The 25,872-nt window shown below is 44.2% G+C and overlaps 1 protein-coding gene across 1 annotated transcript in view; it reads right to left on the reverse strand.

Moving 5' to 3' along the window:
• LOC140493762 (DNA polymerase nu-like) overlaps positions 1-25,872 on the reverse strand; it is an 80,027-nt gene that overhangs the window by 30,052 nt on the left and 24,103 nt on the right. The window contains exons 4-6 of the mRNA XM_072592617.1: positions 22,639-22,709; positions 17,080-17,649; positions 6,505-6,704 (exon numbers count right to left, since the gene is read on the reverse strand). Of these exons, the coding sequence (XP_072448718.1) occupies positions 6,505-6,704; positions 17,080-17,649; positions 22,639-22,709 (841 nt within the window). The remainder of the gene's footprint in view (positions 1-6,504; positions 6,705-17,079; positions 17,650-22,638; positions 22,710-25,872) is intronic.

Consider the following 25,872-nt stretch of genomic DNA (forward strand, 5'->3'; position numbering starts at 1 on the left):
CTTTATGAGGATGTTGCCTGGTATGGAAGGAAGGTTTTAGGGGAAAGGCTGAGGGAACTGAGTATGTTTTCTTTAGAGAGAAGAAGGTTGAGAGGTGACTTACTCGAGACGTACAAGATAATCAGAGGGTGAGATAGGGTGGACAGTGAGAGCCTTTTTCCTCAGATGGTGAAGGCAACACAAGGGGACATAGCTTTAAATTGAGGGGTGATAGATATAGGACAGATATCAGGGGTAGTGTCTTTACTCAGAGAGTAATGGGGCGTAGAACAACCTGCCTGCAACAGTTGTAGACTCGCCGATGCTAAGGGCATTTAAATGGGCATTGGAAATACATATGGATAATAATGGAATGGTGTAGGTTAGATGGGCATCAGATTATTTTCACAGGTGGGCGCAACATCAAGGGCCGAAGGACCTGCATGACGCTGTAGTATTCTATGTTCTAGGATCAGTCCCACCGGTCAATGCTGCCTCCTACAACAGTAAAATTCATTGCCAAAAGGTTCTGTTTGCTCCAGTGGAACAGAGTCTAAACAAAACCCTCCAACAAGCAGCAGCATTATCACTGTTGGAAGCCCCACAATTGACATTCTGGGGGTTATCACTGACCAGGGGACCTGAACTGAACTAGTCACATAAACACAGTGGCAATAAGAGCAGATTGGAGGGTCAGAACCCTGCAGTGAGTAACTCACTTCCTAAATCCCCAAATCCCCATCATCGACAAGACAGGAGTGTGAGAAAAGAGCTGAAAGTCAAATGTTTTAACATAAGTATCATGGATGAAAAGACAGGGTAAACAATGTCCCAGAAATGTTACACTGCAGAAGGAGGTTCCTTGGTCCATTGTGACTGTGCCAGCTCCTCAAATGAGCATCATTCCCCGCTGCCAATGCTTTTTCCTTATACCTTTGTGTACTATTTCTAACTAAATAATTATCCAATTGAATGCATCAATTGAATTCAATTCCAAAGATCAAAAGTTCATGCCACAAGTTGTTTTCTTCACAGTCCTTTTGAATTTTTTGATAATAAATTACTGTTGTTCTTCGATTTGATGTTTCATCAAGTGAACTTAAGTCTTTTCCTGTATAAACACTTACTTGGTTTTCCTGCCTTTTCCCCACACAAAGACAGACAGAAAGACTGAGCTCTGGATGTTTCTTCCACTCTATTGCTCTTAGCACTTACAGCTTTTTAGCACTACAGTTTAACCAATCAGGTAGAATGTCCTTATCTCGAAAAAGTCTCTGTGCCATTAAGTCTTGAATTCTCCCTCTTAGTGGTTTCCAAAAGCAATGTTGTATTACACAGCTCGACTATATACAACATTTGATTACCAAGTGCCAAAACTCTTCTGATATCTCTGTCCAATTTCCATTTCAGTTTATAGTTTCAAGGAAGAAAATATGTGGCCTCTTTCAGCTACTACTGCGGCATGGTGACTCAGTGGTTAGCATTGTTGCCTTGCAGCACTAGGGACCAGGGTTTGATTCCACCCTCAGTATGGAGTTTGCACATTCTCCCCATGTCTGCGTGGGTTTCCTCCCATAGTCCAAAGGTGCTCAGATTAGGTGGATTGGCCATGAGAAATTGCCCATAGTGTCCAGGAATGTGTAGATTAGGTGCATTAGCCATGGGAAATGCAGGGTTACAAGGGATAGAGTAGGGAGATGGGCCTGGGTGGAATGCTCTTCAGAGAGTTGGTGTGGACTTCTTGGACTGAACGGCCTGTTTCCACACAGTAGAGATTCTACTGTGACAAAGTGAGGGTGTTTACGGATGTGATGCCAGCCAAGTGGGCTGTTTTGTCTTGGATGGTGTCAAACTTCTTGAGTGTTGTTGGAGCTGCACCCACCCAGGAAAGTAGGGAGTACTCCATCACACTCCTTTGAAGAGTCAGAGGGTGAGTTACATGCTGCAGGATTCCTAGCCTCTGCCCTGCTCTTGTCGCCACTGTATTTTTAAGGTAAGTCCAGTTCAGTTTCTAGGCGAAAATAAGGACTGCAATTGCTGGAGATTAGAGCTGAGAGTGTGGTGCTGGAAAAGCACAGCAGGTCAGGCAGCATCCGAGGAGCAGGAAAGGAGTAGGATAGTGGAGCATTCCATGATGGAAATGTTACTTGCCACTTTTCAGCCCAAGCCTGTACATTATCCAGATCTTACTGAATTTAGTAATTGGGTTGCTTTAGTCTCTAAGAGGTTGTGAACAGTGTTGAACACTGGAATATCTGCCACTGTCAAATTCCACAAGATGGCTCTTGAAAGCAAAAAGGAAAAACAATCAAAAAGATAGAGTACAAAACCACTTCACCGGGTGTAACTGGGAGAAAGTGAGGAATGCAGATCCTGGGGATCAGAGTCGAGAGTGTAGTGCTGGAAAAGCACAGCAGGTCAGGCAGCAGAGGAGCAGAAGAATCAACGTTTGTGCCCAAAATGTCGATTCTCCTGCTCTTCGGATACTGCCTGAAATGCTGTGCTTTTCCATCACCACACTCTCATCAGGTGTAACTGACCAAATTATCTAGGCTGACATGAAGAATGTTCAGATTTAGCATTGGAAAACTATTTTAAATTCAGTTAGTTTGATAGAAGGTAGGGGTGTCCTATATCATGTGCTAAGATAATATAATGTTGACAGTGACAGGTTAATGTCTCAGGATGAATACTTCACAAGCCTCTACTCATAGATGTTGCTCTCTATAAAGCTCAGTTCTATAACAATTGTCTTGTTTCAGTAATTAGGAAAGAAAGGAATTCAAGATATATCAAGTGTACCTGAAGAGACGTAGCTTGTGGAAAGGCTAATCTAAGAGACAGTATTGTGCAGTGAGGACATTGAACCCATTCAGCTGATAGTCCTCAGGCATGAATCATTCAATGATGCACTTCCCACAAGACAATGTAATAAGCATCCATCATGAGAAGAAAGTAGTTCACTCGAAGAATGACTTGCCATGAAGCAATCTCTCAAAAATCAATCATTTAAAAAGAACTAGTCATCAAAGTACAAAGAAACATTTAGGGTGTCATGATTCAGGTGTACTGTGAGAGGAATGAAGGTACTGTGCCCCAAGCACATACACTCTGCACTCACCAGCTTCTTTCAGAGTTTAAGATCAGCAGGGAAACTCAAGCTGAGTTATGAGTGAAGGATTTCTTTAATACAGAGTCAAAGAGATGTACAGCAAGGAAACAAACTCTTTGGTCCTTTTCGTCCATGCCAACCAGATATTCTAACCTAATCTAGTCCCATTTGCCAGCACTTGGCCCATATCCCTCTAAATGCTTCCTATTCATGCCCATCCAGATGCCTTTTAAATATTGTAATTGTACCCGCCTCTTCCACTTCCTCTGGCAGCTCATTCCATACACACACCACCCTCTGCATGAAAATGTTGCCCCTCAGTTCCTTTTTAAATCTATCCTTTCATCTCAAACCCATGCCCATTAATTTTGGACTGCCCTACCCTGGGGAAAAGACCTTGACTATTTACCCTATCCATGCCCCTCATGATTTCATAAATCTGTATAAGGTCATCCCTCAGCCTCCAATGCTCTAAGGAAAACAGCTCCAGCCTGATCAGCCTCTCCCTATAGCTCAAACCCTCCAATCCTAACAACAACATTGTAGATTTTTTTCTGAACCCTTTCAAGTTTCACAACATCCTTCCTATAGAAGGGTGACCAGAACTGAACACAGTATTCCATGCAGAAAGAATAGACTAGGGCACAGAACCCATCCTCCAGGAAACCTGTGGTTTAATAGAAAGAGTCAATGAATGAGTATTAACCTGAGCAGAGATAAAAATAACTGTCCGAAAACTGGTTTGAAGGTAGCTTTGAGGTCTGATGGGAAGTAGCTGTAAATTGTGTCAGAACCTGTTAAATGCTCTTCAGTGACAAAAGATTCAGCAAAGCAGTCAAGAGTACTTGACAGGCAGCAAGTTTACCAGGGAATTCCACTGAACTGAGCTTTGGGCTAGAGGTCTCAAGGTAGCGGAGTCCCTAACTTGGGAAAGTAGAAAAATATTGACCGATAGAGTGAAAGGAAAATGATTTGGTTTTATCTGGTAGTGACCAACCAAAGTGTTTAAGGGGATGGAGAAATGGTCCAGGAGTAAGGGACAATGCAGAAGCAAATGGGACCAGGATATGTTTGAAGTCATGCAGCAGAGGCTAATGAGATGGATACAATCCAACGCCTTCTGAGAGCGCAAACAGCGTCTGACAGCATCCAACGGAGCTCACAGGGAAAAGAGTTGGGTAGGAGTTTTAGACTCTGAGAAGGGCAAGCATGGAGATGGCTGGGTGTGAAAAGTCGGCATTTCAGTTCCCTGGTTACACTTTTCCTCTGGGAGTGACCCTTGCTGCACCAGAAGCAGCTTATAGCTGGTTCAACTCACTAAGGACCTAGGAAGAGGACAGGAATTTTCCTCAGAGATGCTATGAGGAACAGGCAAGTTTTCTGAGGGGTTCCCGGCAGAAATGATGAGAAGACATTGGAGACCACACAGAAAGATCACTTTGATGGTTACAACTTGAGGGATTGCAGTAATGTAGCTGCATTGTAGAAACTGGGGTTGTTCTCCTCAGAGAAGGGACTTCATAGAAGTGATGTAAGCCATGAGGGGTCTGGAGAGATTAGACATGGAGATCAGTCCCCATCAGCAGATGGGTTGCTAACTCAGAGAACATTATCTTAAGGAGACTGGCCAAAGGAGCAAAGGTGACATGAGGAAAAACCTTGAGTGGTTAGGATCAGGAATACACTCTGAGAAGATAATGGAATGCATCCTTCAAAAGGGAATGGAACTAATTATCTATAAAGAGAAAATAATTGCAGGGATATAAGGAAGGCCAGGGGTGTGGGACTAGCCAAACTGTTCTTGCTCAGGCTTGGAGTTCAGCCAAGCATTCATAATGAGCCTCATTGGAGAAATAGATGGCTAGAAATCTGTCTCTGTTGATTATGATTCATAGATAGCCTCTTTATGACCACCAATGTACTACTTCAGCTGGGGTTCTGTTTTGAGAGGTGTAAATGGAATGTTTGCTTTGATTTGTTGTCATCTTTATAAGGTTTGTGTTTATAGGATTTTTTTTTTTGTTTTGCAAATGTCTGTATGTTTATTTGGACAAAATTAAGAACATGAAGTGAGGAAGAGCTCCTCCATAATAATCAGCTTAATCAGTAATACTGCAGGTACTATGATTGACCGGAGGACAGACACTTTTATAGGAGTGTGAGTAGGGCAGGCAGTGTATTCAAAGCATTGGATGTTGTTATCACTTCAACACTTTGAGAATTACCTTTGTTACTACATGCTTCATTTGTTCTGTATGTAGAGCATAGTGGTGAATAGGCATTGGTATGGAAGAGGCAGGGAGGATATTGTAGGTCCATGTTGAAAAGTGTGGCACTGGAAAAGCATAGCAGGTCAGGCAGCATCTAAGGAGCAGGAGAAACTATGATACATAAGTACTTGATGAAGCTGTTCCAAATACTTGCAACAATCCCCATAAACCCCCCTTGGCAAACAAGGTAAAATCAAACACAGGGTCTTACAGGAAAGATGTCAGAGAGGGGGAAAGATCAGCATGGAGCTGCTTGTTTGAGTCCAGCATCTTCACAATTGCCTGTTTGCTAAAACCCAACCAGAGATAAGCTGAGCTGGGAGAACTGGCCTCTCCCCCTTTCATTGTACAAGCCTTTTTTTTAACATGAAAGCCTTTTCAAGTTGATCAACCCCAGACATTTTGGAATCCGTGTCTTTACGACCTCCTGAACATTAAAAAACAAGGACCTTGTTAAAGGTGCTGCATCATCACAGTAAGCAAATGATGTTGCTGAGAAAATCTCATTGAATTTGAATGTATTGTGTCTCCAAAAAGTGTTGAATTTGGTCTGGCAAGAAGGTAAGAAACAAGAGCAGCAGTAAATCATTCATCCCTTCAACTTACTTCACCATTCTAACAGGTAAAACTACAGTACTGGTCTAAATGCATGCTATACAGCAGAATCACAATGTTATACTAAGGGTTAAGGGATCCCATAACCAATACAGCAGATGAAACTCTGCAAACCTGGCACTTTAGTCTTGAAAAATGGTTAACATTAAAGAGCTAACAGCAGAAGAAGTCTCCCCACATTCTCAATGATGAAGGAGCTCAAGACATCAGCGGGAAATAGAAGGTTGAAGGGTTTGCTTCCACTTTCAGCCAAAAGTGTCATGTGGATTGTCCATCCCAACTCTACATCTAGTCAGGAAACAGTTGATTGCACTGGACACTACACAGGCCAGACAACATTCCCAGACAACATCCCGTCTGAAATGCTGAAGACTAGTTTCAGAGAACAGAGTGTATCCTGAGTCAAAGTGTTCCTGTGGAGCTGCAATACAGACTCCCAAGCCTGAGTCGCCAAAGTACATTCCCAACTCTCAAAAAGCTCTGCCGAGGTTTCTTTAGAACAGCCCCAAATACTGTGCTTGTTCTCACCTGGTAAATTCCCTGTAGCTTTGCGCTTGTTGACACCAGCTGGGATTCTGCTCCAGTTTTAGGTGGAAATACCTACTCCCAGTGTCTGATTTGAGAAGAATGTTTTCTGCAGGCGGGTTTTTGGGACTTTCGATAGAGTATGAGCCATCTGACTGATGGATTAGCAGCATCAGGAAACCACTGACCAAAGAGGTAGACTCCTGCAGAGGACAAAGCAGCAAGGTAAGCATTTATGGGCACTTGTTCAATATTTGTTGACATAAGTGTGTTGTATCTCTCAAATCCTGCCCTGTCTGCTGTGTGCAAAATACACATAATGCACTCCCTCAACGATCATAATAGAGTTTAATTTGCAGTTTGAAAGAGAGAAGACAAAATCAGATGTAATGGTGTTACAGTGAAATAAAGGTAACTACAGGGGCATGAGAGAGGAACTGATGAAAATTGACTGGAAGCAGAGCCTAGCGGGGAGGACAGGAGAACAACAATGGCAGGAGTTTCTGGGTGTAAGTGAGGACACAGTACAGAGGTTCATCCCAAAGAAAAGAAAGATTATCCGGGGAGGGGTTAGACAGCCATGACTGACAAAGGAAGTCAGGAAATGTATCAAAGAAAAAGAGCGAGCCTATAAAGTGGCCAAGAGCACTGGGAAATCAGAAGATTGGGAAGGCTACAAAAACAAACAGAGGATAACAAAGAGAGAAACAAGGTTGGAGAGGATCAAATATGAAGATAGGCTAGCCAGTAATATTAGAAATGATAGTAAAAGTTTATCTCAATTATAAGAACAAACGAGAGGCAAAAATAGGAATTGGTCCACTCCAAATTGATGCTGGAAGGCTAGTGCTGGGAGATAAGGAAATAGCTGAAGAATTTAAGTACTTTGTGTCAGTCTTTACAGTGGAAGACGGGAGTAATATATCAACAATTAAGGAGAGTTGGGGGCAGAGTTGAGTATGGCAGCCATTACAAAAGAGCAAGTGCTAAAATAGCTAAAAGGTCTGGAGTTCTGAGGGAGATGGCTGAGGAAATAGTGGAGGCGCTGACTGTGATCTTTCAAACATCACTGGAGTCAGGGAGAGTCCAGATGATTGGAAATTCATTGTTGTAATCTCCTTGTTCAAGAAAGGATCAAGACAAGAGATGGAAAATTATAGGCTGATTAGCCTAACCTTGGTTGTAGGTAAAATTCTAGAATTCATCGTTAAAGATGAGGTTTCTAAATTCTTGGAAGTGCAGGGTTGGATTAGAACAAGTCAGCATGGATTTAGTAAGGGGAGGTCATGCCTGACAAACCTGTTAGAATTTTTTGAAGAGGTAATAAGTAGGTTAGACCAGGGAAACCCAGTGGATGTGGTCTATCTGGACTTCCAAAGGCCTTTGATAAAGTGCCACACAGAAGGCTGCTGAGCAAGGTGAGGGCCCATGGTGTTCGAGGTGAGCTAATGGCATGGATTGAGGATTGGCTGTCTGACAGAAGGCAGAGAGTTGGGATAAATGGTTCTTTTTCAGAATGGCAGCCAGTGACAAGTGGGGTTCTGCAGGGTTCAGTCTTGGGTCCACAGCTGTTCACTTTATATATTAATGATCTGGATGAAGGCATTCTGGCGAAGTTCGCCGGTGATATGAAGTTAGGTGGATAGGCAGGCAGTACCCAGGAGGTGGGGAGGCTGCAGAAAGACTTATCAGTTCAGGCAGCATCCAAGTAGCTTCGAAATCGACATTTCAGGCAAAAGCCCTTCATCAGGAATAAAGGCAGTGAGCAGGAAGCGTGGAGAGATAAGCTAGAGGAGGATCTCTCTCCACGCTTCAGGCTCACTGCCTTTATTCCTGATGAAGGGCTTTTGCCCGAAACGTCGATTTCGAAGCTCCTTGGATGCTGCCTGAACTGCTGTGCTCTTCCAGCACCACTAATCCAGAATCTGGTTTCCAGCATCTGCAGGCATTGTTTTTACCTTGCAGAAAGACTTAGACAGTTTAGGAGAGTGGTCCAGGAAATGGCTGATGAAATTCAACGTGAACAAATGCAAGGTCTTGCACTTTGGAAAAATGAATACAGGCATGGGCTATTTTTTTAAATGGTGAGAAAATGTATAAAGCCAAAGTACAAAGTGATCTGGGAGCGCTAGTCCAGGATGCTCTAAAGGTTGACATGCAGGTTGAGTCAGTGATTAAGAAAGCAAATGTAATGTAATTTATCTCAAGAGGGTTGGAATATAAAAGCAGCGATGTGCTTCTGAGACTTTATAAAGCTCTAGTTAGGTCCCATTTGAAGTACTGTGTCCAATTTTGGGCCCCACTCCTCAGGAAGGACATACTGGCAATGGAGTGTGTCCAGCGGAGATTCACACGGATGATCCCTGGAATAGTAGGCCCAACATATGATGAACGGCTGGGTCCTGGGATTGTATTCATTAGAGTTTAGAAGGTTGAGGGGAGATCTAAACAAAACTTACAAGATAATGTATGGCTTAGAAAGGGTGGACGCTGGGAAGTTGTTTCTGTTAGGCAGGGAGACTAGGACCCATGGGTACAGCCATAAAATTAGAGGGAGTCAATTTGGAAAGGAAATGAGGAGACATTTCTTCAGCCAGAGGGTGTTGGGCCTGTGGAATTTATTGCCACAGAGCACAGTGGAGGCTGGGACATTGGGTGTCTTCAAGGCAGAGATTGATAAATTCTTCATCTCGCAAGGAATTAAGGAGTACGGGGACAGTGCAGGTAAGTGGAATTGAAACGTCCATCAGCCCTGACTAAATGGCAGAGTGAACTCGATGGGCCAAATGGCCTTGCTTCCACTCCTATGTCTTATGGTCTGCTCCATGCTCCTCATCAGAGGAAATATCTAGCTCCTCCTCCTCCTCCCTCTCTGCAAATTTACTCTCTTTGCTAAGTGAGGTTGTGTAGAACTTAGAAGATCAGGTTAATTCTGGCCCTCCAACTGGCAAGCTCTCTTCCCAAGTGGTCAGAGCAGTGGAAGGTTATCTTTAACACTTCAATAGCCTGCTCGATTGGAACCACCCTCGTTGACGGATGGAGGCAACACAGCTCTCTTCGATGTCATTGATGTCAATAGCCAAGTCTCCTGTGGGTATCTCAGAGAGCTAGTTTATTGACTTTAATCCCACATTCAACACCATCATTCAACCAAACTCATCTCCAAACTTCAAGATCTAGGACTTTGCTTTCCACTCTGTGACTGGATCCTCAGTTCCCTGACCCACATACTACAATCGGTAAGACTAGGCAACAACACCTTGTCTCTGATAATCCTCAACACCAGTGCCCCACTCAGCCTCTTACTGTACTCCTGATACACTCTCAGCTGTGTGGCCAAATTCAGCTCTAACTCCATTTACAAATTTGCTGATGACACCACTGTAGTGGGTCGGATGTCAAACAACGACAGGAAGAAAGAGATGGATAACTTAATGACATGTTGTAAGGAACAACAATCTCTCCCTCAATGTCAGCAAAACAAAGGAGCTGGTCATCGACTTCAGGAAGCCAGATGGAGGACATGCTCCTGTCTGTATCAATGGTGCTGGGGTGGAAGTGGTTGCGAGCTTCAAGTTCCGAGGAGTAAATATCATCAATGATCTATCCTAGTCCATCCACGTCAACACTAAGGTAATGAAAGCACACCAATGCCTCTACTTTCTCAGGAGGCTAAGAAAGTTCAGCATGTTCACAAAGGCACTTACCAATTTTTATAGATGCACCGTAGAAAGCATCTTATCCGGATGCTTCACATTTTGAGTGGGAGCAGCGGCCGAGGAAAAACGAACCCGGGAGACTACAGCTAAGGTAAGACAGTTTGTTTCAAAAGTACTTACCTGTAGCGGGCAGCGGTTTTTTTTTCTCTTCACAAAAAGAGCGGGAGCAGCAGAGGAAGTGACGGTAAACAGAGGGGCAGCCGGGAAGGAGAACGGTGAGTATAAATACTCCCCCTTTAATTCACCAACGGTCATTTGAGTGGGAGCAGCGGCCGAGGAAAAACGAACCCGGGAGACTACAGCTAAGTGTACAGTCATGGCAGCACAGGCGGTGGAATGTTCCTCCTGCAGGATGTTTGAGGTAGGGGTGACCACCGATACTCCTGCCGACTTCGTGTGCAGGAAATGCAGTCAGATCCTGATCCTCACCGAACGAGTTAGGGAACTGGAACTGGATGAGCTGAGGATTATTCGAGAGGCTGAGAGGGTGATCGATAGAAGCTACAGGGACATAGTTACGCCAGAGAACAGAGGTAGCTGGGTAACAGTTAGAGGTGGGAAGGGGAAGAAACAGGCAGTGCAGGGTTCCCCTGTGGTCGTTCCCCTAAAAAATAAGTATGCAGCTTTGGAAACTGTTGGGGGGACAGCCTTGCAGGTGTAAGCTGCAGTGAAGGGGTCTGTGGCTCTGAGATTCAGAAGGGAAAGGGGGAGAAGAAGAGAGCGCTAGTTATAGGGGACTCTCTAGTTAGAGGGACGGACAGGCGGTTCTGTGGACATGGGCGAGACTCTCGGATGGTTTGTTGCCTCCCGGGTGCTAGGGTCCGAGACGTCTCGGACCGTGTCTTCAGAATCCTTAAGGGGGAGGGTGTGCAGCCAGAAGTCGTGGTACACATTGGCACCAACGACATAGGTAGGAAGAGGGGCGGGGAGGTCATTCAAGAGCTCAAGGAGTTAGGCTGGAAGCTAAAAGCTAGGACAGACAGAGTCGTCATCTCTGGGTTGTTGCCGGTGCCACGTGACAGAGAGGCAAAGAATAGGGAGAGAGTGCAGTTGAACACGTGGCTGCAAGGATGGTGTAGGAGGGAGGGCTTCAGATATTTGGACAATTGGACTGCATTCTGGGGAAGGTGGGACCTGTATAAACAGGACGGGTTGCACCTGAACCAGAAGGGCACCAATATCCTGGGGGGTAGGTTTGCTAGCACTCTTCGGGGGGGTTTAAACTAATTTGGCAGGGGGATGGGATCCGGACTTGTAGTCCAGCAAGTAAGCTAGCTGTGTGTCAGGATGTCCAAGACTGTAGGGAGGCTGTGGAGAAGGTAGCACTGACAGGGACTACTTACAGACACAGAGATGGGCTCAAGTGCGTATACTTCAATGCAAGGAGTATCAGAAATAAGGTGGGTGAACTTAAGGCATGGATCGGTACCTGGGACTACGATGTTGTAGCCATCACGGAAACATGGATAGATGAGGGACAGGAATGGCTGTTGGAGGTTCCTGGGTACAGATGTTTCAGTAAGATTAGGGAGGGTGGTAAAAAAGGAGGGGGGGTGGCATTGCTAATTAGAAATGGTATAACGGCTGCAGAAAGGAAGTTTGAGGGGGATCTGCCTCTGGAGGTAGTATGGGCTGAAGTCAGAAATAGGAAAGGTGCAGTCACCTTGTTGGGTGTTTATTATAGGCCCCCCAATAGCAGCAGAGATGTGGAGAAACAGATTGGGAAACAGATTTTGGAAAGGTGCAGAAGCCACAGGGTCGTAGTCATGGGTGACTTCAACTTCCCAAATATTGATTGGAAGCTCTTTAGATCAAGTAGATTGGATGGGGCGGTGTTTGTGCAGTGTGTCCAGGAAGCTTTTCTAACGCAGTATGTAGATTGTCCAACCAGAGGGGAGGCCATATTGGATTTGGTACTCGGTAACGAACCGGGACAAGTGGTGGGCTTGTTAGTGGGTGAACATTTTGGTGATGGCGACCACAATTCTGTGACTTTCACCTTGGTTATGGAGAGAGATAGGTGCGCACAACAAGGAAGTTTCTACAATTGGGGGAAGGGAAATTACGATGCTGTAAGACAGGATTTGAGGAGCATACGTTGGGAGCATAGGCTGTCAGGGAAGGATGTGGTGGAAATGTGGGACTTTTTCAAGGAGCAGATACGACGTGTCCTTGATATGTATGTACCGATCAGGCAGGAAAGAAATGGTCGTGTGAGGGAGCCTTGGTTGACGAGGGAGGTTGAATGTCTAGTAAAGAGGAAGAAGGAGGCTTACATAAGGTTGAGGAAACAAGGTTCAGACAGAGCAGTGGAGGGATACAGGATAGCCAGAAGGGACCTGAAGAAAGGGATTAGGAGAGCTAAGAGAGGGCATGAAAAATCCCTGGCGGATAGGATCAAGGATAACCCCAAGGCATTCTATGCGTATGTGAGAAACCTGAGAATGACGAGAACGAGGGTAGGTCCGATCAAGGACAGTGGTGGGAGACTGTGTATTGAGTCGGAAGAGATAGGAGAGGTCTTGAACAAGTACTTCTCTTCAGTATTTACGAACGAGAGGGACTGTATTGTTGAAGAGGAGAGTGTGAAACGGACTGATAAGCTAGAAGAGATATCTGTTAGGAAGGAAGATGTGTTGGACATTTTGAACAACTTGAGGATAGACAAGTCCCCCGGGCCTGACGGGATATATCCTAGGATTATGTGGGAAGCAAGAGAGGAAATTGCAGTACCGTTGGCAATGATCTTCTCGTCTTCACTGGCAACGGGGGTGGTACCAGGGGACTGGAGAGTAGCGAATGTTGTGCCCCTGTTCAAAAAAGGGAATAGGGATAACCCCGGGAATTACAGGCCAGTTAGTCTTACTTCTGTGGTAGGCAAAGTAATGGAAAGGGTACTGAGGGATAGGATTTACGAGTATCTGGAACGGCACTGCTTGATTAGGGACAGCCAGCACGGATTTGTGAAGGGTAGGTCTTGCCTTACAAGTCTTATTGAATTCTTCGAGGAGGTGACCAAGCATGTGGATGAGGGTAGAGCAGTGGATGTAGTGTACATGGATTTTAGTAAGGCATTTGATAAGGTTCCCCATGGTAGGCTTATGCGGAAAGTCAGGAGGCATGGGATAGAGGGAAATTTGGCCAATTGGATAGAAAACTGGCTAACCGGTCGAAGTCAGAGAGTGGTAGTAGATGGTAAATATTCAGCATGGAGTCCAGTTACAAGTGGAGTTCCGCAGGGATCAGTTCTGGGTCCTCTGCTGTTTGTAATTTTTATTAATGACTTAGATGAGGGAGTCGAAGGGTGGGTCAGTAAATTTGCAGATGATACAAAGATAGGTGGAGTTGTGGACAGTGAGGAGGGCTGTTGTCGGCTGCAGAGGGACTTAGATATGATGCAGAGCTGGGCTGAGGAGTGGCAGATGGAGTTCAACCCTGCCAAGTGTGAAGTTGTCCATTTTGGAAGAACAAATAAGAATGCGGAATACAGGGTTAATGGTAGGGTTCTTGGTCAGGTGGAGGAACAGAGGGATCTTGGGGTCTATGTACATAGATCTTTGAAGGTTGCCACTCAGGTGGATAGAGTTTGTAAGAAGGCCTATGGAGTATTATCGTTCATTAGCAGAGGGATTGAATTCAAGAGTCGTGAGGTGATGTTGCAGCTGTACAGGACTTTGGTTAGACCACATTTGGAGTACTGTGTGCAGTTCTGGTCGCCTCACTTTAGGAAAGATGTGGAAGCTTTGGAGAGGGTGCAGAGAAGATTTACCAGGATGTTGCCTGGAATGGAGAGTAGGTCGTACGAGGATAGGTTGAGAGTTCTCGGCCTTTTCTCGTTGGAACGGCGAAGGATGAGGGGTGACTTGATAGAGGTTTATAAGATGATCAGAGGAATAGATAGAGTAGACAGTCAGAAACTTTTTCCCCGGGTACAACAGAGTGTTACAAGGGGACATAAATTTAAGGTGAAGGGTGGAAGGTATAGGGGAGATGTCAGGGGTGGGTTCTTCACCCAGAGAGTGGTGGGGGCATGGAATGCGCTGCCCGTGGGAGTGGTAGAGTCAGATTCATTGGCGACCTTTAAGCGGCATTTGGATAGGTACATGGATGGGTGCTTAATCTAGGATAGAAGTTCGGCACAACATCGTGGGCCGAAGGGCCTGTTCTGTGCTGTATTGTTCTATGTTCTATGTTCTATGTTTGGTATGGCAACTGCTCTTTCCAAGACTGTAAAAACTTACAGAGTTGTGAACACAGTCCAGTCCATCACACAAACTAGCCTTCCTTCTATTGACTGCGTCTACACTTCCCGCTGCATCGGGAAAGCAGCCAACATAATTAAAGACCGCTCCTACCCCGCTTTCACTCTCTTCCGTTGGGCAGAAGATGCAAGTTTGAAAACATGTACCAACAGATTTAAGAACAGCTTCTTCCCCAATGTTATCAGATTTATGAATGGACCTCTTACATATTAGAGTTGATCTTTCTCTGCATCTTCTCTGTAACTGTAGCACTATATTCTGCATTCTGTTCTATTATCCTGATGTACTTATGTAAGGTATGAATTGTCTATTTAGCACTGTATCTTGGTTCATTTGACAATAATAAGTCAAATCAAATTAAATCAGTTGATGGAGGGTAGCAAACACTTGGTCACGATGCCATACAGCACAGAAAAGGACCTTTAGCCCATTTTTTTTAGATTAGATTACTTAGTGTGGAAACAGGCCCTTCGGCCCAACAAGTCCACACCGACCCGCCGAAGCGCAACCCACCCATTCCCCTACATTTACCCGTTTACCTAACACTATGGGCAATTTAGCATGGCCAATTCACCTGACCTGCACATTTTTGGACTGTGGGAGGAAACCGGAACACCCGGAGGAAACCCACACAGACACGGGGAGAACATGCAAACTCCACACAGTCAGTCGCCTGAGTCGGGAATTGAACCTGGGTCCCTGGCGCTGTGAGGCAGCAGTGCTAACCACTGTGCCACCGTGCCGCCCTATTTAATCTGTGCTGACCTATTTATGCTAATTCCAAAGGACAAGGGAATTCATAGAATCATGCAGTACAGAAGAGGCTATTCAGCCCATCAAGTCAAGTTACACAATTACCTACACGAGTCCTACTATGCCCATAACCTTGAATCTTATGATACCCTAAGAGCTCATCCAAGTATTTTTGTTAAAGGTTGTGTAAAGATTCCCACCTCCTAGGTAAGGTATTCCAAACCCCACCACCCAAATTTCCCCAAATCCTTCTTACCTCCTGCTTTTCACTTTAAAATTATGCCCCCTTGTTACTGGTCGTCCAATTAAGGGAATCAGCTGCTCTCTATCCACGCTGAAGGTTACTTTTGTAAAAATATACACCTCAATCAGGTCCACCCTTCAGTCTTCTCTGCTCTATAGAAAACAACCTGAGCTTCTCCAGCCTCTCTTTATAGCTAAGCTCCTCCATCCCAGATAACGTCTTTGTGAATCCCCCTCCAGTGCAGCACATTGTTCTTACACTGCAGTGACCAGAATTGCACACAATACTCTAACTGTGGCCTCACCAAAGTCCTGTCCAGCTCCAACATAATCTCCCTGCTCTTATAATTTTGACCTCAACGAATAAAGGGAAGTGCCCCATATGTCTCCTTAACTATCCTATTAACCTGTCCTGCCACTTTCTGGGATCTGTAGACAGGTTCCCAAAGATCCCTCTGCTCCTCAGAGCTTCCTATGTCCTGTCATTCATTGACTACTCCCTTGTCTTTTCCTTCTTGTGGCACCTGTGAACTGGTACAGACAAATGACTCGATAAGGCTCCCTGGGCAGGGGGTACCCACCCGTTGGATTTGTCACTGGTGATCACAGAGCAGCTGCACATTGAGAGAGTGAAAACTCTTCCAGTTTATCATCACTGCTACCTGATCCCAGCAAATACTCAGCGCATGGGTTAAGAATGCTGCAATAGGTTGAAGCTTTTCCCAGGTGGCTACCTTTAACAAGATGGCTGAGCCTCAGAAAGTATAATAAAAACTGCTCCTCTGAGACACCCAGTGGCCAGAACATGGAATTGTACATAGCCTCAAATTAAAGGTTTTTAAAAGGGACTTTACCAAGATCCAGTCTTTTGTGAATGAAAAACATGGCAAAGGGCTGAGTACTCCAAAAAGGAAATTACAATCCAACAGTAGGGTAGATATAACTGACAGGTAAATCTCCATCAGGAATATATCAGTGAGTCTGAACATACTGATTTCAATATATATTGCTATGGGAAAAGACTGAGAAATGAGACTGATTACATTGCTCTTTCAGAGAACTAGCACAGGATTAATGGGCCAAAGGGTCTCCTTCTGGTTCAGATTTTAAGGGGTGGATATACTGAGGAAAATTTGGAATTGACATACAAGCAGAGTAAGCAACGATCCCATGTTGGTTGCTGCAACATGGGGAGGTGTTGGTCTAGTGGTATTATCGCCGATTTTTAATCTAGGGACCCGGATAACGTTCTGGGTACTTGGGTCCAAATCCTGCCATGGTACAACTTGAATTCAATAACAGAAAAATCTGCAATTAAGAGTCTAATGATGACCAAGACTCCACTGTCCGTTGTCAGGAAAACCCATATGGTTCACTAATGCCCGTTAGGGAAGGAAACTGTCATCCTTACCTGGTCTGACCTACATGTAACTCCAGACCCACTCCAATCTGATTGACTCTTAACTGACCTCTGGGCAATGAGGGATGGGCAATAAATGCTCTCATAGAATGAATTGATTTTTTTCCTTAGGAATCATGTCCAGCGGCAAAAGGCTTTTACAAAACACACCATATTTGGTCAACCAGAACCTTGCACTGACCTTTCCTGCAGTAAGCTGAGAAGATCCATCCTGATAGACCATTGTTAAAACAATGACTGATGCATGAGCCACCTCTTCCAGCACCTCTAACCTCTGCTCATTGTCTAGAAGGGAGAGGTCACGAACCTGTGGCACCAGCCCTGACTTTGCAGAGTCCATGCCTTGGCAACTGCGACCCTGACCATGCTTCCACACAGCATCCACCGCAGGCCGCTTCAGCACGGCCACACTGCTTGGCTTCTTTACCCCATCTCCCATCAGCGGCCTTTTCCTCTTCAGACGACTCTCTTCCCCTTTCTTCTCAGCTGCCCCCTTCCCCTGGCCTGAGCTGAGGCTTTCCCTGAATGTGGCCAGTGTCTGAACTGGGCCTGGAAGTCCCTGGTGAACAGGGAAGTTCTGTTGCAGCAATGTCTGACATGGCAGAGCAGAATCCGGACATTCCAGAGGGGAAGCTGCTCCAGGATCCATCGGGTCTAACTGAGAGGAAGTATCTTCTGCTGCCCTCTCCTCGCTAACCAGATCCCCAAAACACTGAGTGTGGCCTTCCAATAGTCGATCAGAATTGTTTATCTGTTAAGACATAAAATATTTGCAATTGCTTAATTTACAGACACAATGAAATTGAATTCACTGTGTAAATCATTTAAAAGAACATCAGATCATTCATGAGGGAGTAGGGAACAGGAAGTGTTGACAGGAAGAAGTGGACCCCCAAGTGATCTGTTTTACTGCTGTAAATTCAACGTAAGAACATAGATTAAAAACACAGGGACAAATGTACAAATACACATTCCTATCACCAAGGACATATATTTGGAACTCATGTGTGTGCTTAAAGGAATGAGAGACGATCTCATGGAAACAATACAAGATGCTGGAGGATTCCACAGGACAGGTTGTTTCTGCTGGTCAGAAAGTCAAAAGATGCAAGGGCACAGTCGCAAGATAAGGGACTAATTGTTTAGGGCTCAGATGAGGAGAAATTACTTCACTCAGATAGCTGTGAAAGTTTGGAATTCTCAGTCCGAGACAGTTGAGGGACCTCCATCTTTGAATACACTGTGAAGCCAAAGACCAGCACAATCATACAGAATGGCAGAGCAGACTTGAAAGGCCACGTGGTCTAATCTTGCTTCCATTTCTTATGTGCTTATGTGTCCTTATTGAATATTAGTGTTAAGTTAAATGGTGAAAAATGCTGGGAATGGATAATCATGTTCCTTATGATAAGATGTAGGAACAGGAATAGTCCATTCAGCCCATCAAGTCTACTCCGCAATTCAATGAGGTCATAGCTGATCTCATAACCCTCAACTCCACTTTCCTGCCTTCCCTTGTACTTATTAAAACTTTGTTTGTCTCAGCCTTAAATATACTTAATGACTCAAATTCATCAGTGCTGGGCATAAACAATTCCAGATTCACTACCCTAAAATTTCTTTTCAGCTGTCTTAAACATGTCTTAAATATGTTACAAGGAGATGAAAACTGGGAACTTAACATTTAGGGATATTTGACCATTCAGAGACAGGAGGAATGGAAAATGTGGTTGGATAGCACTGTTACTAAGAAATGAAATGAGGATAGTTGTAAGAGATGATCTCGGCTCAGATGATGTAGAGTCCATTTGGGTGGAGGTTAAAAACAGCAAGAGGAAGAAGTCATTGGTAGGAGTAGTGTCTCGGCTCTGAAACAGTAGTGACTCTGTCAGAAAGGATATAAATCAACAAATAATAGGAGCATGTTAAAGAGAATACAGCAATAATTATGTGTGACTTTCATCCTCATGTTGATTAGGTTAATCAAATTGGAATGGGCAATCGCCAACAACAAACTCATTGAGTGCATTCGGGACAGTTTCCTTCAGCAATATGTCACAGAGTCAACCAAACAACAGGGACGAGCTCATAGAATTCCTTAAGTGTGGAAGCAGGCCATTCAGCCCATCAGGTCCATATCGATCTTCTGAAGACTATCCCACGCAGACACACACCCCTATCCTATCCTGTAACCCTGCACCTCCTATGTGCAATCCACCTCCCCTGCACATCTTTAGAGGAAACTAGAGCACCCAGAGGAAACCCACGCCGACACAGGGAGAATGTCCAATCTCCAAACAGACAGTTACCCATGGGTGGAGTCAAACTCGGGTCCATGGCACTGTGAGGCAGCAGTGCTAACTACTGAGCCACCGTGCTGCTCCATATCTGATAACGGGGAAATAAGGTTGGGGTTAATAAATTATTTTCAGTTAAAAGATATCAATAGTTTAAGTAAACGGGCAAAAAGTTGTCAGATGAAGTATTACGTGGAAAATGCGAAGTCGTTCATTTTGGAATGGAGAACAAAAGTACAGAACATTATTTAATTGGAGAAAACTACAGAAAGATGCAATACAAGGGACGCTGAACAGGCTAGGGCTGTTTTCCCTGGAGCGTCGGAGGCTGAGGGGTGACCTTACAGAGGTTCACAAAATTATGAGGGGCATGGATAGGATAAATAGACAAAGTCTTTTCCCTGGGGTCGGGGGGTCCAGAACTAGAGGGCATAGGTTTAGGGTGAGAAGGAAAGATATAAAAGAGACCTAAGGGGCAACTTTTTCACACAGAGAGTGGCACATGTATGGAATAAGCTGCCAGAGGATGTGGTGGAGGCTGGTACAATTGCAACATTTAAGAGGCATTTGGATGGGTATATGAACAGGAAGGGTTTGGAGGGATATGGGCTGGGTGCTGGCAGGTGGGGCTAGATTGGGTTGGGATATCCGGTCGGCATGGATGGGTCGGACTGAAGGGTCTGTTTCCATGCTGTACATCTCTATGACTTGTGCACAAAACATAGAAAGCTAGAGCACAGGGACAGCAGGTGATCAGGAAGGCAAATGGAATGTTTGCCCTTATTTCAAAGGGGTTGGAGAATAAGAGTAGTGAAGTCTTACTGTAACTGTTGCTGGTGTGCTGGTGAGACCACACCTGGAGTACTGTGAGCAGTTTTGGTCCTTTATTTCAGGGAAAATATTAGGTAATTGCAGGCGTGACAGGGTAAATGCTGAGAGGATGTTTCCCCTCGTGAGAGAGTTGAGGACCAGAGGGCATAGATTCAGATGAAACAGGTGCTAATTTAAGACTGAGATGAAGAGGAATTTCTTCTTGCAGAGGGTTACAAGTCTTTGGAACTCCTTGCCACAGACAGCTGCAGTGGGCAGAGTCCTTGTGTATATTTAAGGCTGAGAAAGCTAGATTCTTGATCAGTCGGGGAATCAAGCTTACAGGGTAGGGACAGGAATGTGGATGTGAGAAATGTTGGATCAGCCATGAGGCTACTGAATGGGAGAAGGCTCAAGGAGCCAAATGGCCAACGCTTGTTCCTATTTCTTCTGGTCACGTGCTCTCCTCATCTCTGTCTCAAATGGGCAACCCCTTACACCCCAAGAATTGCAGCTCACTACCAGCACCTCCTTCACTGGGGTAATTAGAGACAGGCAAAAAAATGCTGGCCCAGAAGCAATGCCCGTGGCACAGGAGTGAATAAAAATAAAGCACCTTTCAAACCCACGGCCACTACCATCTTGAATGACAAGGGCAGCAGATACATGGGAACGCCACCCCCTGCAAGTTACCGTCCAAGCCACTCACCATCCTGACTTGGAATTATATCACCGTTACTTCAGTGTCGCTGGGTTCAACGTCTGGAATTCCCTCCCCAAGGGTACTGTGGGTCTATCTATAGCACAGAGACTAAAAAAAACTGATCATCTTTGAGTCTATTGCTACGTCCACGACTCTAAGATGATCAATATTTCTTTCAAAAGCGTTCATTTCTGGGAAGTGAGCATCCCTGGCTAATGTTTTCTTCATTTGCTCGTGGGTGTCAGCAGCTCGCATTTATTACCCGTCCCTAGTTGCCCTTGAGAAGGTAGTGGTGAGCTGCCTTAAAAAATCTCCAGAAGTCAATTTACATTAATTATTCGGGATAGTGGAAGAATAGAAACATAAGGGCTAAAAAATGTCAGAGAATCTGCCGTTGTCACCTCCCTCACCTATTCCCTGATCTCCTCCAGAGCCTGTGGGCTCAGTGTGTGGCAGGACCCCATTCCAACACTGTTTCCCATAGACCCCCTTTTAGAGGAGTCACTTCTCCCCAGTCCCTTTAAGGTCTTTTTTAAAAAGTGAACAGATCTCCTTTTTCTAAATAATCAACCAGCTACGTATTCGATTCTCTGCTCACTGATCTGAACTGCATTCAGAGTCAGTTAGTCACACAAAGAAGGGAGTCTGGATATTCAATCATCTGTTTCACATCTGAGACATTTGGCATGAAATTTTGTCCCTGTTTGATCTTGCAAGTGAATGATGAAAACTTTCAACAGGCTGATAGTTCAGAAGAAACAAATCTTTAATGCAGCAGTTCCCAAACCACCTCCCACAGGGGAATCTAAGACTATGGGTCACAATCCCTGGATAAGGGACAGCCATTTCAGACTGGGATGAGGACCAATTTCTTCAGTCAGGTGGCTCTGAATCATTGGAATTCTCTAACACAAAAGGCAAAGCCTATCCCTTCAGCATCATCAATACTAAGAACAACTGCTGCTTGGCACTGAGGGAATCAGGGTACATGACAAGTGGGTGGGGAAGTGAAGTCGAGGTGGATGTTCTTACTGAATAAAAGAGCAGGTTAGAGGGTCCTCATGGCTGGTTCCTACTCCTATTACTTGCATGTAACAACAACCCGTAGTTAACTTTTTTAACATAGCTGATGCCCCCAAGCACTTCAAAGGAAAACCAGCCATCAGAATTTAACTTTGTACCACAGAAGGTCTTTGAAGCTTTAAGAAGCATTTTAAAAGAAGGGAAGGGAGGTACAAATAATTCCAAAATTAGGGACTTGCCAGTTGAGGGCATAGAATTTCTTCTGAAAAGAATCCCACTCTAACCCAACCCCCCTTACCCTATCCCTGTTAACCCGCATTTCCCATGGCTAATCCACCCAGCCTGCACATCCCTGAATACTCTTGGGCAAGTTAGCAAGGCCAACCTATCTAACATACACATCTTTGCACTGTGGGCAGAAACCCACACAGACATGTGGAGAAGGTGCAAACTGCACACAGTTACCCGAGGGTGGGATCAAACGTGGGCCCCTGGTACTGTGAGGCAGCAGTGCTTACCACTGAGCCACTCCTGGCAGACTGATTAAAACTGGGGATATTCTGAAGGCCAGATGAGAGGGTGCAGAATGGTTGGAAGGTACAGGACAGAACACAGAAGAAATTTACAAGGATGTTGGCAGGGAGACAGAATTTGAGCTGTGAGAAAAGATTAGACAGGGTAAAGTCTAGTGACAAGAATTGGGCACAATTGTCTAGCTATGAGCTTTATGATAGTTCGGTAGGTACCTGATGTGACAGATCAGCACTCGCTATTGAAAGGCCAATTAAAAGAAAAAGATAGAAACACTGAAAGGTGGTATCCATGCTAACTGTCCCAGCCAAGTACTATACTGAAAGTTCATGACCAAGTGAATCATCTGCTAATACAACCCAACATTGATGTTTACCTGTGGCTTAGTCACAAGGACATCCTTAATGCTGAAGAAAGCGCTGTATGGTGGTTCCATAACTCTATTTCCTTTAACAAACAAGATGAAACATCTTAAATCTTGGAAAAGGTACACTTCCCATTGTTTAAGTCATGCAGTTACAAAAGCCCTCCAGAAAACTACACATTACACCCCATCGTGTGGCTGTTTTGATTCATTACAGGAGACGGTCAGAACAGGCTTAGTGGAATTTTTCATTTTCTTTTATATTTCTCGAGTAATTTCAATATTGTCACAGCCACGTTAGACACACTGCAATGGAAAGAGAATCAAAAGATAACAAAGAAACCAGAAGCATTTGTTATATGACAACAGTCAAGTAATGAGTGAAAGACTTCAAAACAAATTTATGCAAAACAGGAAGACAAGAATCAAGAGCCAAACAAATTAAAAGATATGTATAGTTCTTCTTTTGTATTTTAAAAAGGCACAACTCATCTTTCACAGAACATAGAGCGATGTGCAATAAATGCAACTTTATCAGTACTTGCACAAATCCTGAAAGTACATTTTTTAAAAACAATATTTATTTGCTGAGGAGAGCACCTTTCTGTCGTGGTAGTGTCCCTACCTCTGAGCCAGAAGACCTGGGTTCAATTCCCACATGCCCCAGAGTCATGTAATAAAATCTCTGAACAGGTTGTTCAGAAGATACCTCCATAGGGAAACATGTTTTACAATGTAGAATTATCTCTGATTATTTCATGATTTGGCTCTTCTAATATATAGGATCACTCCCCTGCTCCAGGCCCATCTCACACACACAATTTCCCAAAAGCTTGGTGCCTGTTCCTAAGTCCGATGTTCCGAGAGATCTACTAGTGGCTCTACTTGACCCTTCTTCCTCCATTGGCCCACGTACAAAGTGGATGTTCCCACCTTGGCTCAGGACAAATCCTCGCAATTGAGAATGGAAGCTGCAGAACCCACAGGCAGAGGCCTTGTGCCCTGTCCTATTGCCAGCTCGGTTGATGGGTACAGCAAAGGGAGGCCATTCACAAGACTTAATTCTTGCGGACTCCAGTTGGATCCTGTAAAACTTCTACTTGTAGTAATCCTTAATTCTCTATAATGTTGCCTTAATCGGTTCTCTTGTTTGGAACCCCTTCGTCATCATTTCCTCTCAATTAAACTCAGGTATACTGTCTCACAGTTCTAATATTCCTCAACAACAGAATTAAAGGTCTGGGTCATTTAAAATAAACTGCATTCACTTTGAAAATATTGCCAAAAGTGCAGCTTCATTGTCTTCTGAAAGACCACTTTAAGGCAACAACCTCTAACCTACCATAATGGCTCCATCAATGCCTCCAGCAGTGAGAATTCAGTGTGCTTGCCAAAGGGATCTTAAATTTTCAACCACATTGTAATACAGTATATATTTTTACAGATTGACAGCTAACATTGAGAAGGTGGAAGTAAATAGGGAATATTTCACAGACAGAATATTCTGCACTATTTTAATCAGTTTGCCATGGCTTAAGCCATTAAATCTGTATTTGTGTACCTACCATTGCATTCTGTACGGTACCCTAACTGCACTTGTGCATCAGAGGATTCAAAGAAGAAACAGTTGCAGGGGGAGGTCATTCTGCCCTTCAAACTCACCCAGCCATGAGATCACAGCTGACTTTCTACTTCAATACCTTTTTCTCACACTTTCCTGTCTCCCTCAATAATTTTAATATCTTGAAATCTATCGATCTCTGTCTTGAGGGCACTCAATAATTGAGCCTCTAAATTCTTCTATGGAAGAGAATTCCAAAGATTCACTGAAGAAATGAAGAAATTACCACTCAGTTCAGTTCTAAATAGTCTGCCTCTTGTTCTGAAAGAAGCTGGTCCTTGACCATTGAGGAATAAGCTGTGAAGAATTGCTCTGTAGATCAGAGCTCTTGAGCCTTAAAGAGATGCCTCAAGAAAGATCTTACAGAAATGTATTCTTTCACGGTGTAGGGACATCACTGACAATGCCAGCATTTGCTGAACACCCCTAATTGCCCTTCAAAGGCAATTCAGTCAACCACTTTGCAGTGGATCTGCAATCATCATGAGGCCAGTCCAAGCAAAGACAGCAGATTTCCTTCTCTCAAAGGGCATTAATTAGTGAACCAGGTGGGCTTTTATTGCAATTGGTCCACAGTTTCAAGATCACTGAGACTAGCTTTCAAATCCAGAGTTTTTATTAATTTAACTGGTGGTGGGATTTCAACCCATGTACCTCAGCATTAGCCTGGACTTCGAGATCCTTGTCTGAGCGACATTACCAGAGGGCAACCATCAAATTAAAACTACAAAATAGAAAGGCACAACACGCGTCAAAGAAGCAAGACAAGAGGACAAAGGTCAGTGATTTGAAGTTGTTACATTTAGCATGAGGCGTGTTGCTCCAAAGTGAGTGCTGGTGAACTGTTTGGATGGAGTTGCCAAGAATGATTGGTCACGTCAGGACACAGAACCTATTTCAGAAGCTGCCAGAGACTGACAAAAAAGACAGCAGTGCTGAAATTCAGAAAAAGATGAGCTCAAACCAGCCAAAAAGCTTTCTTCAACCAAATTAATTTCACGTTGCCCTGATACAGCTGCATTTTTGCAACAATGCACCCTATTCTATCCTATTCTATTAATATTACTGCTGAAAGGTGTACTCAGTCAATCACATTTATTCACAACTCACCCATTTTAATTTGCTCTTACGATGCTCAGCAGAGAATAATACTATCAGCCTCTTTCCCCACAGCAAAAAGAACAAAACACTGGTCTAATCACAAAATAGCAGGAAGACAAAAATGCGCACTGATAAAAACTGAAACCTATTCAGACAAACTTCTCCAGGGAGCATTTATGAATTATTCGATCCTTGACAAGCAAATCACTGCAAGTAGCCCAGAAGGTTAACAGGGCTGGGAGAAAAAGTCAACAAAGCATTTGTTCAATTCTAGTGGAAGATTGAAAAAGAGAGCAGATATGTGAAACTCTTATAGATCCTTGGTTAGACTACACTTGTACACTGGTAATGTGGTCTATATGTTATTAAAGAATTTAGAGGTACTGAAGAAGGTGCAAGAATACATCACTAAAATGATACCAGAACTGAGAAATTATATCTACCAGGAAAAATTCAATAGTCTGGGTTTGTGAAATCTTAAGAGTGTTCTTGATAGACCTTTCTAAGTTTTTGGATGTAGAGAT

This window comes from Chiloscyllium punctatum, chromosome 2 (genome assembly GCF_047496795.1).
Source record: "Chiloscyllium punctatum isolate Juve2018m chromosome 2, sChiPun1.3, whole genome shotgun sequence".
Classification (NCBI taxonomy): Eukaryota; Metazoa; Chordata; class Chondrichthyes; order Orectolobiformes; family Hemiscylliidae; genus Chiloscyllium; species Chiloscyllium punctatum.